General features: G+C 36.6%; 2 protein-coding genes across 5 annotated transcripts in view; both read right to left on the reverse strand.

Moving 5' to 3' along the window:
- Positions 1-19,057, reverse strand: part of LOC141381148 (uncharacterized) — a 587,543-nt gene that overhangs the window by 442,357 nt on the left and 126,129 nt on the right. The window lies entirely within an intron of this gene.
- The window catches only part of prkar1b (protein kinase, cAMP-dependent, regulatory, type I, beta), a 145,073-nt gene that overhangs the window by 122,679 nt on the left and 3,337 nt on the right, over positions 1-19,057 (reverse strand). For all 4 annotated transcript variants that reach the window (XM_021471498.3, XM_068217650.2, XM_073943590.1 and 1 more), the window contains 2 exon segments: positions 5,336-5,506; positions 1,872-1,963 (listed from right to left, as the gene is read on the reverse strand). In XM_021471498.3, coding sequence (XP_021327173.1) covers positions 1,872-1,963; positions 5,336-5,506 — 263 coding nt within the window.

Genomic DNA, 19,057 nt, shown 5'->3' on the forward strand with positions numbered 1-19,057 from the left:
ATATATATATATATATATATATATATGTTTCCATCCAAATGTTCCAATGTTTCCATCCAAAAATGCTAATTAACTTAATGTGCAAAACTAGATTAACGTATAAAAGTTGTTCGAAAAAAAGCAGCAAATCAAACGAGTCATAGCAAACAAAATGTCACTTTCTGATTAACTGGCACCAAATATCAACAGTAAAAATGGAGTTTGCTCCGGTGGAAGAAGCTACCTCAATCTTTTCTTCATTTAATAAATCTCATTGCAAAACACAATGAGAGATTCATTTGCTGCTCTTCACTAAATAACTACAGTAACTTTAATCAATATGCAAATACAATTAAAAATTAAGTAGATTTTATAGCTTTATTTAATTTCTGGATAGGCCATTGATTTTAATAGGCTAAACCTTTTATTTTATTGTCAATATTTTCTAATTTTTGCTATGTATTTTATCGTTTGAAGCTTTTTGTTGTCCCATATTATTTACATCCCAACGTTGACAGATTGCTAATCAATAAATAGCTATAGTGCTATCTGTTAATTTTAACGTCAGCTAATATTATGGAAGGGCGTAGATGTTATGGAAAATAGTAATAGTAATGTAACTACCCCCATCATTCCTTCCTCAAGCAAATGTGTAAATATTAGATCTATTCAGCAATAATGTTAATTGCATTGGCATATTTATCTGACGTTTTCCCAGCTTGCAGTAGTCGATCAAAAAGCTATTGATTTCTTATGACTATACACTAGCAGTGAAATTTACTGCGATGTGACTGGTCTTGATCATAATCCAGGGGCTTGATCAAAGGTTGATCATATTGTCTTCTAAAAAAAAGAAGAGTATCTTTTTCAACAAAAAAATGATCACAGTTACAGCCAGCATCCCACAAAAAGCACTTCGAGCCTCATTTTGTGCATTTCAAATCGCAAAATCCAAAAAGCCGCACACCATATATTTTTGACTGCTTTGAATGGATACTTTTTTTTTACCCATTTTTCCATAATAAAATATTATGTTGGGTCTTGAGATTGAATTACTTGCCTAGGTGGGTTCCGGAATAAAAAAGTTTGGGAATCCCTGCTATGGAGGATGCAGCCTCTGAAATGAGACATAGCTATTCTCTTCCAAAGTAGGAAAAACAACTGCTATAAAAGTCAATGCTTTCCTATATTCTTAATTTAGAAAACCTTCATCATAAAAGTTTGAAACAAGTAAATGAGTAAATGATCACACAATGTTAATTTTAGGGTGAACTATCCCTTTAAAACACGATGGCGCGCATCTGCAGCCTGGCGAACACAGCCTGATAATAAGTGTGGTGAATTTCCAGCTGAGCGCAAGCTGGATGTTTTTTGGGCAGGTTTGGTGTGTTCTCACAGAGGCTTTAAAAGCAGAAAGCTGAGAGTTTGTTCTCTTCATGGTGGATCTGTAAGGATAATGGATTCTCCTCAGCAGTGAAACTGTATTCCGTACACAAAAGACGGAGCAACCTGAGCGAAATTCCTTGCAGACTGGGAGAGGCTTTTCTTCCCCCCTCCTTCTCGTCGTTGTTTAGGATTTGTGGCATCTCCAAAAAGACTCAAATTGAAACAATCCAAGCAACACTGTTTTCCCCACACCCACATTAAAACACACTTTCCACCGCTGTCAGACACAATGGCTCGCTTTATTTCAACGCTGGTTGCTGTGGCAACGAGAGCAACAGAGCGAATACAGTGGCTACCCAGAAGCCCCTCTGACACGACTCACGCCTCACTCTGACTGGGCGCTGACAACAAGAAACAAGCTGGAACCGAACGCAACCCGATGCAGAAGAAACACTTCATCTGATGATCATGGAGCAAACAAATGAGCTGGAATGACGTGCGTTTACCTTCTCTCATTGTCATCCAGGTGGGCGAACAGCACGTTCTTAGAGATGGCTTTGGCCAGGGCCGTCATCGTCTTGTAGTCCTTCGGAATGACCTATAAGTGAAGATAACAATGTAGACCAGTCAAAATTTATGCATTAAAGCAGTGTTTCTCAACCAGGTTCCTGGGGGACCACCAGCTCTGCACATTTTCCATGTCTCCTTAACCAAACACACCTGATTCAGTTCATCAGCTCATTAGCAGAGACTGAAAGAACTGTAATGAATGTGACAGATAAAGGAGACATGTTGGTGGAACTCCGGGAATGTGGTTGAGAAACACTGCATTAAGGCAAATTAATTAACACTAATTTATACACTAGTTTCATTTTGGCCGAGGTTGGAAAAATATGCAGAAAATAAAGGATACTTTATAATCACTAATTGGAAATGATGGAGAATGAAAAAGGTACAAATGGTAAAATCATGTACATAACAATATCTGATGGTCCTGTCAACAAGACAAAATAAATCCATGTTTATTCTTATTGTAAATTAACCCTGCAGGCACAGAATGTCAACATAACGTCATATTTACATTGTACCCCAATGTACCACAACAACATGGGGATGGTGGATTTTGTTTGGAAATGAAGATCAATCAAATTAATGTCTAACGTCCATCCTAAAATCAACCAAATATCAACGTCTAATCATGTTACATTTAAAACTAGGGGTGTCACTTGCTTGGCTTGCCATCGGGAAAAAAACAGGCTTGTTGAAGTGCTTGTTAAACTGCAGAAGCAGGAGACCCGTCGACAGAGCTTAAACCCTCTCCTCTTTCAATGAAGTCGCCGGTGTGTAAGCATTTTGGATTTCCAGTGAGTTATGTTGACAACGTTCGTGTTGTCGACAAAAAAAACACAGTTTTGCAAGCTCTGCTATGTACGTATTACGTACGGTTCGTCCGATAGACAACACCGGCATCGCGATCCTCCGCCCGCCCCCGTTGCAAATCCGCTCGCGAAAAGTACACACTCAGGCCCTGTTTACACTGTCTTTGTTTTTAAATGGCATTTTAGAACGACAACGATTTGACATCCACAGTGGTGTGTAGCATTTCTGAGCAGCCCTCCTTCCTCTCTACCTCTGAAAGTACACATCACGTGACCACACAGACACAGACGCACAGTCAGAGGACTGCTTCAATCTTTCACTCACTTGTACTTAGTCATTTTAGCGAACACCTTAGATACTGTTGGCTGGTTCCTGTTGGTTGTGTGTCTTTTTTTACCGACGTCATTATAACGACACAGATCACTGCCTATTCACGAGTCCCGCAGAAAAAGTGCTTGACAGGTGGTAATTATGTGTGTATCTTACCTTTATTCATTTACTGTATGGTTTGTTTATGGGTAAAACAATGACCATGCAGGTCAGGTAGTTTAAACGGTAGGCTACAAATAATTAATTGGTCATTAATTAATTAATTATTCATAATCGAAAATCTAATCGAATCGTGCCTTTAGAATCGAAAATGTAATCGAACCGAGGATTTGGAGGATCGTGACACCCTTATTTAAAACATATCAAATGTGCTGTTAAGTTGCGATTAATTGCAAATCATGCGATTAATCGCAATTACTAGCCATAAAGCAAGCCTATTACAAAAATGTTCTCATAGCAATTATGTAAAAGAATATTAAACTATTTTGTTTTTTATTTATTACCATTTTATTCGTTTTTTTATTATTATTTCTTTACCATTTATTTTCTTGTCAAATTGAGTGATTCATTCGCACAACGTCTAATCTTAAGTAGGGTTGTTAAAAGTATTGATTTCGTATTAAAATGATTTTAAAAACGTCATCTTTGCTCACATTTGAGCGGTAATACAGATAAATCAATGCTGCCACAGTAATTTGTAACTCTTTGATTTAGTGGTGGCAGCACGGTGGTGCAGTGGTTAGTACTGTCGCCTCACAGCAAGAAGGTTTCTGGTTTGAGTTGGGCCAGCTGGCGTTTCTGTGTGGAGTTTGCATGTTCTCCCCGTGTTGGCGTGGGTTTCCTCCAGGTGCTCCGGTTTCCCCCACAATCCAAAGACATGCGCTATAGGAGAACCGAATAAACTAAATTAGCGTGTGAAGGTGAGAGTGTATGGATGTTTCCCAGTACTGGGTTGGGGCTGGAAGGGCATCTACTGTGTAAAAAATATGCTGGATAAATTGGCGGTTTATTCCGCTGTGGTGACCTCTGATGGATCAGGGCCTAAGCCGAAGGAATCTTAATGAATGAATGATTTAGTGGCTAATTAGTATGGAGTCGAATCTCATTCATACAATTTAGTATGCTTTGCTTATCCCCCAATAACGGTTGGGTTTAGGGGTGAAGTTTGGAGCCACGCCTCCTTTTAAATATTTTACATTTTTGTGCAAATTAGCCACTAAACTGACAAAACATAAACTAGTTAAGTTTCCTCATGAGATCAGGCTGGCTACATAGACACTGAAATATTGAAAGCCAAGTCTATCAGTTGATCCACCTATGATATGTGAGATCTGCTGATGGATCAGCTGATAGACGTGGCTTTGAAACACTCCAGTGTCCATGTCTCTGTGTTAGCACTTGGTGAATCTCATGTGTGAAGTGATTATTTCAGAGCCAATCACAGCAATTTCAGTTGAACATGTAAACACAATGGCCAATCAATAATAAAAGAGCTTCATTCATTCATTTTCTTTTTTTTCTTATTAAATGATAATTATTGTGATATAATTCACTGTTTTATCTAGAATCTGCAGCACAACACAAGTTTTCAAAATTCTATTCTCTCTTGAATTGATTCTGAGCTCAGTTTTTACCAGCAGGTGTTGTAAGCTTTACAAACCACCGTACTCTGATTGCATCCGATTCCCTACAAATATCAACATAAACCTTAAACAATTATTATTTAAGTTAAGAAATGTTTAGGTGAATTACAAGAGAGGGTCCCACTTTATATTAAGTGTCCTTAACTACTATGTACTGGCATCAAAAAATAAATACAATGTACTTACTGTGTTCATAATGTATTTGAGAACACTTGTGGTGCTCTTGAGTTGGGATAGGGGTTGGGTTATGGACAGGTTTGATGGTGTGGGTAGGTTTAAGGGTGGGTCAAGGTGTAGGGAATGGTCAGCAGTGTATTTACAAATGTAATTAGAGAAGTTATTTACAGTTGTAAAAACATACAGGTATTTAATTAACAATAAGTACACAATAAATACATGTATTTACACAATAAGTACATTGTAACAAACTATTAATTCCTGTGTAAGTACATATTAGTTAAGGCCACTTAATTTAAAGTGGTACCCAAGAGAGTTACTAGAATAATTTGGTATATTGTGACATGGCAGACACTTTGGCTGTTTGTACAAGTAGACAACAAAGCTTGGCTTGACTTGACAATGGTTACACAATCCAAAGCGTTTCCACTTTTTCCAACCTTTCTGACGTAGCTGACGGCATCCTCCTCCGTGTAGACCTCAGCGCTGACACCACCTCTCCGGCGCCGGGCCTTCACCACAGGGTTTGGAGGAGGAGGAGACACTTCATCATCATGAGAGTCCGACTGCGAGTTGGACTTCTGTCGGGCCATGATCTGCTTGCATTCTTCCTGTGGAGAGAGGAAGTGGAGGAAGCGTGTGATTAAACGTCCATTTAAATGCATTCCCATCACAAAAACAAACCCAATGCAGACACTGAGAGGTTAAAGCTACCATTAGAAGTTAGGATTATATCTAATAAAATCGAATGCGTGAAGCAGAGTGAAACCTACTGCGAGCACAGAGAGCAGACACAACAGCACTGAGATTTCACTCTCTGGCAGAGCGATAGATAGAGAGAGACAGCGAAAGATTGCCCGTATGAAAGAGAGCACAACAATGAAGCTGCATGCCACAGCACAAATGATGTGTGTGTGTGTGTCAGTGTGATACAACAAGATGTGTACCAGTCAGGCAGGGTACACGCAGTCTTACTGTACACGTACTGCATGGAAGACGTGGACTGAAAAACACAGGCTAATTGTATGCAGTATTTGTAATATGCAATCTTTAGCAAATCTGAAAAGGAGCTAACATTTTTCGTACTGTACATGAATGACTAATTTAAATATGATTACTATTATTATTTTATTTACTTATTTACCCACAATTACACTTTAAAAAAAGCTGTTCTTACTTAGATTTTTTTTTGTCTTTTTTCCCCGTACAAATATCTAAAAAAATATATAAATCAAGAAGCATTTTTTTAGACAAGCAGTAGATATACACTACCTGACCAGAGTCTTGTCGCTGATCCAAGTTTTAGGAACAACAAATAATAACTTGACTTCTAGTTGATCATTTAGTATCAGAAGTGGCGTATATGAAAGACAAAGGCCTCCAGATTATGCTTATTTTACCAAAATAAAATATGATCATGCTTTGATTTGTAAGTATTTAATTAGGACAGTAAGCTCTGACTATGCTTAGGCAAAAGTCTTGTCACTTTACAGAAATAATGTACAGTATAGAATATAAAGTCATGGAGAATGAATATATGACTCTCATGAGCTTGGAGGACTGCATCTATACATCTCTGCAATGACTCAAATCACTTTTTAATAAAGTCATCTGGAATGGCAAAGAAAGCGTTCTTGCAGGACTCCCAGAATTCACCAAGATTCATTGGATTCATCTTCAATGCCTCCTTCATCCTACTCTAGACATGCTCAATAAAGTTCATGTCTGCTGACTGGGTTGGCCAATCCTGGAGCACCTTGACCTTCTTCGCTTTCTGGAACTTTGATATGGAGGCTGAAGTATGAGAAGGAGCGCTATCCTGCTGAAGAATTTGCTCTCTCCTGTGGTTTGTAATGTAATGGGCAGCACAAATGTCTTGATACCTCAGGCTGTTGATGTTGCCATCTACTCTGCACGCCCCCATACTGAATGTAACCCCAAACCATGGTTTTTTTCTTCACCGAACTTGACTGATTTCTATGAGAATCTTGGGTCAATGCGGGTTCCAATAGTTCTTCTGCAGTATTTGTGATGATTGGGATGCGGTTCGTCAGATTATTCAGCTGAAAAAATTTCAGCATTTGTTGCTCTTACAACTGTGATCGACGACAAGACTTTTGTCAGGTAGTGTATACATTATGATTATTTACATATGTAATTTTCCAAAATTTAAAAACATTAAAGTCTCATTTAAATGAATGATTCAATTACTCGCTCAAACACTTCATGGATGAAACAACATTTTTTTGTAGAGTCTCTTGATTCAGTAACAAATATATTTTTTTCTGACTGTTTGAAACCATCAATGGACCCTTTTCATGTTTCCAGGTTTCTTAGTAGTAGGCATGGGACGATCGGTCTCAAGGTTTACCACGGTTTAAAGAAGTTAAGGTTTTAAAACCACTAAAATTTTCTGTTATTCAGTACCGAACCTAAGGTATGTATAGGTTTTTTAAATTTGTTGTAAAGAAATCTGTGTTGTTGAAACTAATGCCTGACCTGTTTACTGTTTAAAAATATTATAAATATTTCCTAATATAAAATATATTTTGTTCAAGAGAGGAAAATCTTTTAACATTTCAGAAGAACTTTTTAGAGCAGTAAATATATTACCGTGAAACTAATGTTTTTATCCAAGGTTATTATGCTATCAGAACCTTATACCAGCCTATGACTACTCAGTAGCAGGAGTTGTCATAGTTGAGTAAACTCAGAGCTCAGTGTATGGGAGAGTACAACAAATCATTTTTTATTCAATCTCATTTGCTAAAATAATAATAATAATAAAAAACTCCTCAATCTTGTTTCCAAGACTTTCAAAAAAAAGGAAAAAACTGTGGTCTGTAGTCAGAATAGAGAACAACGTCAAATGTACTGCCTTGGCCATAGCCGCACATAAGTGACAATTTGTTTTTTGTAATTTGATGCAAAGATGATTTAATGATGACATACATAAATTCATATAAATGTACATCATTTTTTTAAATTTAAATATTAAACTTTCAAGGATTTAAGATTATGATGACCATTACACGTGTCATAATAGTCTTGTGAAAAGGGTCCATTGCCATTGTTTTAATGTAACTGTTATAACTTCCATTTGATGCATCCAAAGACAAAGACCAAAAGGTCAAAGACTGAAGTTGTTTCAACCATGAAAATTTGTTTTAAAATACTTTTTTCAATTGTCAAAATTTAATAAACCCATGCATTTTTGTACCATTTTGTCATATATTGTGAAAATAACATATACTAAAAAAATAGAGGTGACATCTGAAAGCAGAGTTTGGTGGTCAGTTTGTGTGTAAATGTGTATGTATGACCATTTTTGTCATGCTTCTGATTTCTGATGTCTAACAATAGACAAAAAAAATGGTCTGTGACAAACTCTTTATGACATTCAAGCCCCTGTGAATCTAATATCAGACTGTTAAATCCATAAATAAAACTTTACAAGATATAAAAAATAAAGTGTTTGTGACATGGCACAAAAGTCTCCTTCTGAAACATCCCAAGCCACAAATACCAAAGTGAAGGCAGGCAGATGCAAAAGAACAGCTGGGCACATGCCACACACACACACACACACACACACACACACACACACACAGACACATACAGACACATACAGACACACACAGACACAAACACACACACACACAAAACACACATGTGCTCTCTCCATAGCTTTAGACAGCCATCAACAGGCCTGAGTGTGAAATAACATACAAAAGAGAGCAAATATACTCTGAAATCTGTCGAATAAGAGATCAATATCACACGCATGTCAAATTTAAGAGATAATTCACTTTAAAAAAAGAAAATGTTGCCATTGTTTACTCTAGGGATGCATATTATATAATTTAAGCATTGATATCGCAATGTGCACATCTGCAATAGTCACATCAATATCAAGTGTGGGTTATTGTTGACCAGGAGCTTATAGATTAATGGCAAATTTACGCATTTGATTTAAAGTTTATAATTTGCCATTTTTATTTCTGTTAAAGATATCAAGTGAGTTGAAAGCGTTCAGGCACAAGAAATGATAATGTGTAGCTAATAGTGAGGGCTTTCATTTTACATTAGATTTTTACATATTTGTGTCCAAATGCCAATAACACTTAGCAGAACATGTAGCAGATAACTTCATTTTCCCTCTCATTTACATGTTTTTCCGCTAAAACTCGTTTAAAATAATTAACGTAGATGCACTCCACTTTAAAATCACCCCAACCATTTTGAAATAACAAATTCTGCACAAATAGAGATATGTAATATATTACCCCAGATGAATTGAATATCACAATATATACTGCAGAAAAACTAAATGATGCAATGTGAGTTTTTTTTTCAGTTTACTCTTTGTCCATTTGTTATAAACCTCTATTAGTTTCTTTCTCCTGTTTAACTGAAAAAAAGATATTTTGAAGAATGTTAAAAAATAGTGGCCATTGATCTCTATGTTTTTTTCTAACTATAGACGCCAATATCTGACAATTTCCAACATTCTTTAATATACAGTGTTTTGGAAATTTGCATGACTACTGTTTACCCTGTGAAGTCCCATTAAAAGTTTTGACAATGTTTTTAGTTCCCTTTTCTGAAATGTTTCTGTACACTACCTGACAAAACTCTTGTCGTCGATTCCGGTTGTAAGAGCAACAAATAATAACTTGACTTCTAGTTGATCATTTGGACAACTTGCAGAAGGTCGATTTTTTAGCTGAATCATCTTTTGAACTACGTTTCAATCATCACAAATACTGCAGAAGACCTACTGGAACCTGCATGGACGCAAAGATAAATCATAGTTTGGGGTAACATTCAGTATGGGGGTGTGCGAGAGATCAGCAGTGCATGGCAACATCAACAGCCTGAGGTATCAAGACATTTGTGCTGCCCATTACATTACAAACCACAGGAGAGGGCAAATTCTTCAGCAGGATAGCGCTCCTTCTCATACTTCAGCCTCCACATCAAAGATCCTGAAAGCAAAGAAGGTCAAGGTGCTCCAGCATTGGCCAGCCCAGTTACCAGATATGAAAATTATTGAGCATGTCTAGGATAAGATGAATGAGAAGGCATTTAAGATGAATCCAAAGAATCTTGATGAACTCTGGGAGTCCTGCAAGAATGCTTTCTTTGCCATTCCAGATGACTTTATTAATTAGTCATTTGAGTCATTGCAAGCTCATGGGAGTCATTCAAAGTATTCATTCTTTTTCCACTGCACCATGACGTTGTATTCTATAGTGTACATTATTTCTGTTACGTGACAAGACATTTGTTTAAGCAAAGTCAGACCTTACTGTCCTAATTATATAATTAAAAATCAAGGCATGATCATATTTTATTCTGGCAAAATAAGCGTAATCTAGAGGCATTTGCCTTTCATATAAGCCACTTCTGATAACAAATGATCAACTAGAAAAAAATTATTATTTTTATAATACTATTTGTTGTCCTTAAAACTTGGATAGGCAACAAGACTTTTGTCAGGTAGTGTATATGGAGGATGAGAGAGCTCCTGAATTTTATCTAAAATATCCTAATTTGTGTTTTGAAGATGAAGGTAGGACATGAGGGTGAGTAATTAATTACAGAATTTACATTTATGAGTGTGTGTGTGTGTGTGTGTGGTTGAAGATGTAGCTTTTGCTTGTGTGCGCAGTGCTGCGCACTGGTGTAGGAGAGAATAAAGTTGTTCTATGTGAAGCCGCAGTGTGTGTGTATTAATAGCGACAAAAAGCAAAAGTTACAACACGAAGTTCGCCCAACTTTAAAATGATTTTGAGGCGGATGTGGGAAAGGGCCGTTATTGGAGCTTGCACTTATGGTTTATGTGCTGTATGATGTCCTCCACCATTCAGAGGAATGTATGGGTACGAGAGAGATATCAGGTCTGGTGGGAGCAAATTGTGGCGACTGACCACTTTCCTCCTCTGTGTTTCCTCTGATGTTGATTACCGCGTCGGCATCTCCACTCACGCTCTTCCTTCTGTCATTAAACCGCGGAGAAGCACCACATTGTCGCAAGTTTAATGATGTACAGAACGAAATGCCTCAATAAATCCGATCTGCCTGTTTAAATGACAGTCGCATTGTCACATTTCCGATCTATATCTGATTTATTTCCACATATGAAGGAGGCCTGAAACCGATCTCTGAATATCCGAATGCATGTGTTTTTTTCCTGTTTACACGGTCATAGAACAGATCGGAATCGGAATTGGGTCACATTTAACTGGCAGTGTAAACGGGGCCTTTGAGTTTGAGGCCCCTGCTTTAGTGCTGTTCAGTCTACGGAGTTGAAATATGAGGGCTATAAAGCATTATAAAGTTAGACAGTTACAATCAGCTGCATAAAACATTGATTTAAAATAAATGTAAAAAGCTAAATGCCAACAAGCAATACAAAGCTACACATTTAAAGCAGAAAACACTGCAATAAAAACTCCTCACTTCCTCAGAAACTAATGTAAATTGTTGAACCACTGTATCTCATTTTGCAGCACAGTGAATGTCTTGTCTTGAAGAGCCACAGACAACACACATAATCAGAAATGCTACAGTTATCATATCATCTTCTGTTCAGAGGTGGACGCCTGATGTTTGGGAACACAATCTTCTGAGTCAGTTTTGGGAGGTTATTTAACCAAATTACTGTGACACTTTTGCCCTTGGCATTTCACATTGACTAAAACAACATGAGTCACTTGAGGTTTTTCCCTGGATTGAATTTATATTGAATATAATATTATTTTCCATCATACTTTATTGACTATAATAATAAACATTATATAAACGAATAAGTTGATGCCTTAAGATTTTAACATGTTTTTAAAATGAGCTTCTTGTCGCTTGTCACAGACATGTGGATTTTAGCACAAACTCTGTGAATCAAATCCTGTATGTTCAGGTATTATATCAGAATGCTATTAACAGATTTGTTTTCATTTATTTATTCATTTTCCTTCCGCTTAGTCACTTAGTTGTCACAGTGGAATGACCCGCCAAATATTCAAGCATATGTTTTATGCAGCTGATGCCCTTCCAGCCGCAACCCAGAACAGGGAAACACCCATACACTCTTACAATTACAAACACACACACACACACACACACATATTTAGTTTATCCAAATCATCTACACCGCATGTTTTTGGAATGGGGGAAACCGGAGCACCTGGAGAAAACCCAAGCCAGCACAGGGAGAACATGCAAACTTCAAACAGAAATGCCACCTAGTCCAGCCAGGACTCGAACCACCAGGGACTAACCACTGAGCCACCGTGCCGCCTAACAGATATGTATTAAAATATTAATTCATCAACAATAGGCAATATCCATAAAACAATCTACAAAGGTCAGTGTGATTTTAAGCTATCTTTCATTTTTATTGCAAAAAGGAATATTCAATTTTGTTACAGTTTATTTACAGTAAAAGATTCCTATCTAAATATATATTTTAAAATGTCAAGATTTTTGTTTAATCCTACACTCTCAGAAATAAAGGTACGTGAGCTGTCACTGAGGTGGTACCTTTTCAAAAGGTACAAATTTGTACCTTAAAGGTCCATATTAACATCTAAAGGGTTCATTCATTCACTTTTCGGCTTAGTCCCTTATTTAATCTGGGGTCGCCACAGCGGAATGAACCGCCAACTTTACCAGCATATGTTTTACGTAGAGGATGCCCTTCTAGCTGCAACCCATTTCTGAGAAATAAAGGATACATATTAGTACCTAAAAACTACAAAGGTGTTCCTCTTAAAAATGTTAGGTACTAATGTATACTTTTAAGGTACCAATATGGACCCTTTAAGTACAAATGTGTACCTTTTAAAAATCTACCACCCCAGTGACAGCTCGCGTAAGTGTACTGTAAGATAACCAAGCTGATTTTTCAGCATTATCCTTCACATATCATTAAAATATTGCTTCTCAAAACTTTTCAAAAAATATTTTACTTTTATCATTATTATAAATGTGCTGAAAAACACTCGTGTTGCTTCATATTTGAAATGTTTATCTGGATTTGTTTGTGACATTACAAATGGCTTTGTTGTCACTTTCAAACAAGAGTCCTTATAAAATCAAAGTATTAAAATCTTTTACAAATTTTACTAGCCCCACACTTTTCAACAGTGGTGCATTTTTGATCATATGCAAGCCAAGCATTTGTGCTGGATACACCATGCCTAATCTCCCGTGTTTCTGCACACTCAGAAATAAAGGTACAATAGCTGTCACTGGTAGTGGTACCTTTTCAAAAGGTAAATTTTTGTACCTAAAGGGTTTATAATAATAACTTAACCCTATGGAGTTCTATAGAGCAAAACAACAAACTATATTGTGTGTGCATAAATACATTTACTATGTTTATTATGTTCTGAATCTGAGAGCTGAGCTGTTTATTTAGATTTTCTCAGCCATATCAAGGTAAGTGCCCAAAGGTCTCTCTCTCACACGCACGCACACACACACACACACATTACTCCAAATAACTTCATATAAAAGCCAGAAAGTACACTTTTTTTTCCGAACATTACATTGAAACACTGTAATAATCAACAGTAAAATTGACAAATTTGACAACATCAAGAATGCATGATTTTATGGCTTTGCAGTCAAAAAATACCATTAGAATGGAAGTCAATGGGGCAAAACAGTCACAAACATAAAAAGAGGGTAGTAAAGTGTATTATTGAGGTTTTTTTTTTACATTTTCAAAGATATATCACCAAAAATTTTCCATTTGATGAAACACAGAGGACGTTGTGGCCAAATTAAGCCTCAAAAACACCCCAGAGTGAATGAAAACTTCCCCAACAGCACACAAGGGTTAAGGTTACATATAGCTAAAAAGTAAAGTAGTCTGTATGAAAAGCCCCTTAGTGCACTATACAATATTAAGATTCACAGTAGAACCAAAATCAAGCAAAGCTTATTTCATTGTTTATTAGCATTAAATTCTGCAGTTCCTTCAGGTATTTTAATGCTACGTCTAAATATTACAATCTCTGTATGAAAGACTGGCCCCCCAAAAAATATAATTTACACTCATCAGAAAACACTGTGATATTACAACAAACACGTAGTTAAGAACAGAAATAATGGGACCTTATTTTTATCTTAAAGAGTATACGAAATATCATCAATATTAAAATGCCTTGTTGTTCCTAATATGTAACCTTTATTTCTAAGAGTGTGTGCATGATCATATGCTGTCATGGCTTTTGCTGTCAAAAAAGCCAATATAATGGAAGTCAATGTGGCAAAAACAGTCACTAACATAATGAGGTAGTCAATATGCTCAGAGTGTAATGGTTTTTTTAATTGTTGATTTTGTTGATTGTCATATTATTAGCTCCATAAAAGAGTATACCAAATATTCTCAATATTAAAAAGCTTACCAAAATGCCTTGTCAAAAATGTTGTTGCTAATATAAAACCTTTATTTCTATTCCTTTATTTCTAAGAGAGTGTGCATAATTATATGCTGTCATGATTTTACAGTCAAAAATGCCGTTATAATGGAAGTCAATGGGGCAAAAACATAACGAAAGCGTAGTCAATTTGCTCAGAGTGTATTGTTTTCCCAATACGTGTCTGTTATCGAGACTAACACACATGCAGTAAATTTCAGAGGCTGATTTAAACATTGAAACCTTGGATATATATGGCCGTAAGTGTTCTATTTTACTCGATATGGTGGTGTATGAGGAGATCCCCCCATTGTGTAAAGCGCTTTGAGTACCCAGAAAAGCGCTATATAAATGTAAGGAATTATTATTACTATTATAAAGCTCTATTTATGTAAATATTCAAGGGCTATTTGATTGGTCTCCATTTTATACCGCCTGTACTTTTCCATAAATGTGTCAAAATGAGGTTTGTCAATAAAAAATCCTTCAATTTGCTGAAACACAAAGAGAGGATGAAAACATCCTCAACATCATATAAGGGTTACATGTAGAGTTGTATACATTATCAAAATTTGTCACTACTACAGTATTTACCCTTATATAGTACCCCTTTTAGGAACAAATATTGAAAAGGTACCACCAAAGTGACAGCGTTTGTACCTTTATTTCTCAAAGTGTGCTATACTGAAACCGCTAAATGAGCTAAATACTTCAAAAGTGGATGCAATAAAAGCATAATGCCTCATAAAATGGCAGAAAATCGATCTAACTGACATACAAATCCATCCCTGAGAATTTAGCATCCGGTTTTTATGAAAAGAAAATCCTATAATCGTTTGCTCAGCCTTGCGTTACCTCGTGCCCTACATAGGATTTTTAATCCGGCACAGTTATCACATCCTTCTCATTTAATTTCACGCACACAATTTCTGAATGCAGAAAAAAACGCATGCGTTAGAACTAGAAGTGAACACCCTAGTGGATTTACAGCAGTTTACATGAACAGAAGGTGTCAGAGAGAATGTGTGAGCTGTTAAACTCCATCTACTACTAAAATGCAAGTGGGTCAGTAAACACCATTCACCCGGCGGCTCAATCTAGGAGGACGACAGACACCAAATAACCTCAAAAAACACAAAACCCGAATCATGAGGAGAAGACAAGGACAGTCGTTCCCTTCTTGCGGACGTCTTGTGCTGCGTACAGTATCAGCCCATCTGATGGGGTCTTATGAATGCACAATCCCGTCGGCTGTTTGATGCTCTACCTAAACCAACAGTAGCTCAGCAGAAACGCATTCCTAACAAAAGCCCGAGCCCAGAGCGTCTGGGAGAATGAAAAAGCCTGTTGTTCCTGGAGCACATGATCAAAGAAGATGTTCAGATGCTGCTGAGTGCGGGGCGAGCTTCTGAACCTCCAGCTAAACGAATGACTGCTGTGACTTTCATACGATCAGGAGGACGCACAGATCGCAAACTGCAAAACAACTTCAAAAAGCATCAGCATGCCTTCTAATTATACTGAAGCGGAGCCAGAATGTCGATTGCGATTCTTAATGATTTGTTCTAGTTCATTATGTGGTAGGACTGCATTCAAATATTGAGAAATTAATATCTTAATTTAGCCAAAAGTGGTCATTAAAGTATTTATCTAATCATTAAAGTAATCTTAAATGAGGTGGCATGGTGGCTCAGTGGTTAACAGTGTCGCCTCACAGCAAGAAGGTTGCTGGTTTGAGTCGTGGCTGGGGCAGTTGGCATTTCTGTTTGGAGTTTGCATGTTCTCCCCGTGTTCGTGTGGGTTTTCTCCAGGTGCTCCGGTTTCCCCCACAGTCCAAACCCAGCAGGCACACAACATCATAAGACGTTAATATAAGGTTAGATTTCGATCGTGACGTCAGGTGACCAAAATTCTAAATGTTTAGACAGCATCTAAGGACAGCATTATTTTGACGTCCAATATTGATGTCAAATTGCGTTCATATTTGGTTGATTTAAGGTTGTGTTGGAAAGTGACCAAAATCCAACATCTGATAGATGTCATAGTGGTAACGTCCACAAAACGTCAAGATGTAACATTATTAGACGTTGATATTTGGTTGATTTTTAATTGGACTAAAATCGTAGTTGGGTTCTGACATCAACCCGATTTTCATTTCCAAACTAAATCCAATGTCCCCAAGTCGTTGGAGTACAACGTCCATTTGACGTCATGTTGATGTCCTGTGCCTACAAGGAAGACGTGCGCTATAGTGGAGTTGGATGAACTAAATTGGCCATAATGTATGAGTGTGTGTAAATGCAAGAGTGTATGGGTGTTTCCCAGTACTGGAAGGGCATCCACTGTGTAAAACATATGCCAGAATAGTTGGGAGGTTCATTCCACTGTGGCAAACCCCTGATGTATATTTAAGGGACTAAGCCGAAGAAAAATGAACGAATCTTGAATGAACTTTGTTATAGTTTCCACAAATATATATAGCAGATCAGCTGTTTTCAAAATCATCAAATGTTATTATGATTACTGAAAGATCCTGTGACCTTGAAAACTGCGTCATTGATGATGAAGATTCAACTTTACCCTCATTAAAAATATTTTAAAGGTAAAAACAAAAAAACAAGAAATACTTATTTAAACTGTAATTATATTTGACAACATTACAGTTTGTACTGATAAAAATTTAGTTCAATAAAAAACTCTTTTATATGGTAGTTATAAATTATAATAAGATAAAATTAAAAGTGTTGAGGGTTGTTGAATGAGTTTCTTATGCCCTTAAAAGCTTGCACTCTATTTTTCAAAGTTTTTTAGCTGCTCTGTCACTTACTTGTATGCATTCTGTAACTGAATACACTATACCTGTCAATCAATCATGTCACAGTTAATATCCTTCATTTGCATGATTATTTTTACTACAATATTAAAGATGAAGTAACAAAATCTGTAACAAAAAGTTAAAACCTGCCATTTACAGGTCTTTAATTCACACAAAACTGAAAATTATGTCATCGTTGTGTCATTCAGTTGTCACAAACTAAAAAAAGTTTCTTTATTTTGTTGAAACCAAAAGAAGATATTTTGAAGAAAGCTTAAAACCTGTAACCATTGACATCCATGGCATTTGTTTTTGCTCCTATGGAAGTCAATGGTTACAGGTTTTTAACTTCAAAACATCTTCTTTTGTGTTCAAAACAGAATAAAAACCTAATAAACAATTAAATAGTTTGGAATCAACTGAGGGAGAGTCAATAGTGAGCAAATTTTCATTTTTGGGTGAACTATCAATAAATGAAGAGAAATCTGCCAATGTGATACTAGTTAAAAATAGTTAATTATTTTCCTTCGGCTTAGTCTCTGATTATCAGAGGTCACCACAGCGGAATAAACCACCAACTATTCCAGCACATGTTTTACTCAGCGGATGCCCTTCCAGCCGCAACCCAGTACTGGGAAACACCCATATACACTCTTATTCACACACACTCATACACTATGGCCAACTTAGTTTATTCAATTTACTTATACCGCATGTCTTTGGACTGTGAGGGAAACCGGAGCATCCAGAGGTAACCCATGCCAACACGGGGATAACATGCAAACTGTGCTAAACACTGAGCCACCGTGCTGCCCTAATTTGAGATATGCTGATTTAAAATTTAATACTATTTAGGATGATAAGTATGCAAATTGGGACACAGCATAAGTGGTATATAATGATTCAAGTCAAATAAATCTCAAGAAAACGCATGATTTGAGAAAATACGGTGTACATAAAACATGCCAGAGATACATAAACAGTTTATTGGCCATGTAAACAACAAGGTTAAATTGGGTTGTTAAGTAAAATATTTATTAAGGATGCACTGAAAGGAAATTCTGGATCCTCTTGGCCAAAAACCGAAACTGCTTCGTATCAAATATTTATATTGTTTTATTTAATACTATAAAGAAATTTTGTACGCCTTTTAGATGCAACTAAATACCTAAAATAATATAGATTTTTAAAAACGCATGCCTTAAAAAAACACATTTTATTGAAGTTAACATTTTTATTGACAGTGAATGAGTTGAAAGATCTCAATTTACCAGAGCTGCCATGACAGCACAGTAGTGCTATTGAAAGCAGCAGGAACAAGTATACTACATAAAGAAGGTCCTTTTGGAGCATTATTGGAGTGAACTGCTTATATGTTGAGCGTTTGCAGTACATGCATGGATATATTCAAAAAGCCGGTGACAGCAAATCCCAAAAAGCTTTGGTGGAGTTTTGGTGTTATCGCCTTTTTGAATAGATTTTTCCAGTTTTTGCTGTTTGGCTGAGCACCCATTTAGACTGCTTTTACACTGCAGATCTTGATGGTCAATTCTGACTTTGTGATTGTCTCCGAGTTTTTTGATGACCTGCTTACATCATCTTTTAAAAGTGACTTGCATCCAATTGTCTGCATTTATACTACACACGGCAAAGACGCAATGACCAGGAAAAAAAGAGCAGGCGCTGACTGACAGCTGATAATAAAAGAGTGTATACACTCACTGGCCACTTTATTAGGTAAACCTGTCCAACTGCTTGATAACGCAAATTTTTAATTAGCCAATAACATGGCAGCAACTCAATGCATTTAGGCATGAAGACATGGTCAAGATGATCTGCTGCAGTTCAAACCGAACTTTAGAATAAGGAACAAAGGTGATTTAAGTGACTTTGAAAGTGGCATGGTTGCATCAGAC

The sequence above is a fragment of the Danio rerio genome, chromosome 3, assembly GCF_049306965.1.
Source record: "Danio rerio strain Tuebingen ecotype United States chromosome 3, GRCz12tu, whole genome shotgun sequence".
NCBI lineage: Eukaryota > Metazoa > Chordata > Actinopteri > Cypriniformes > Danionidae > Danio > Danio rerio.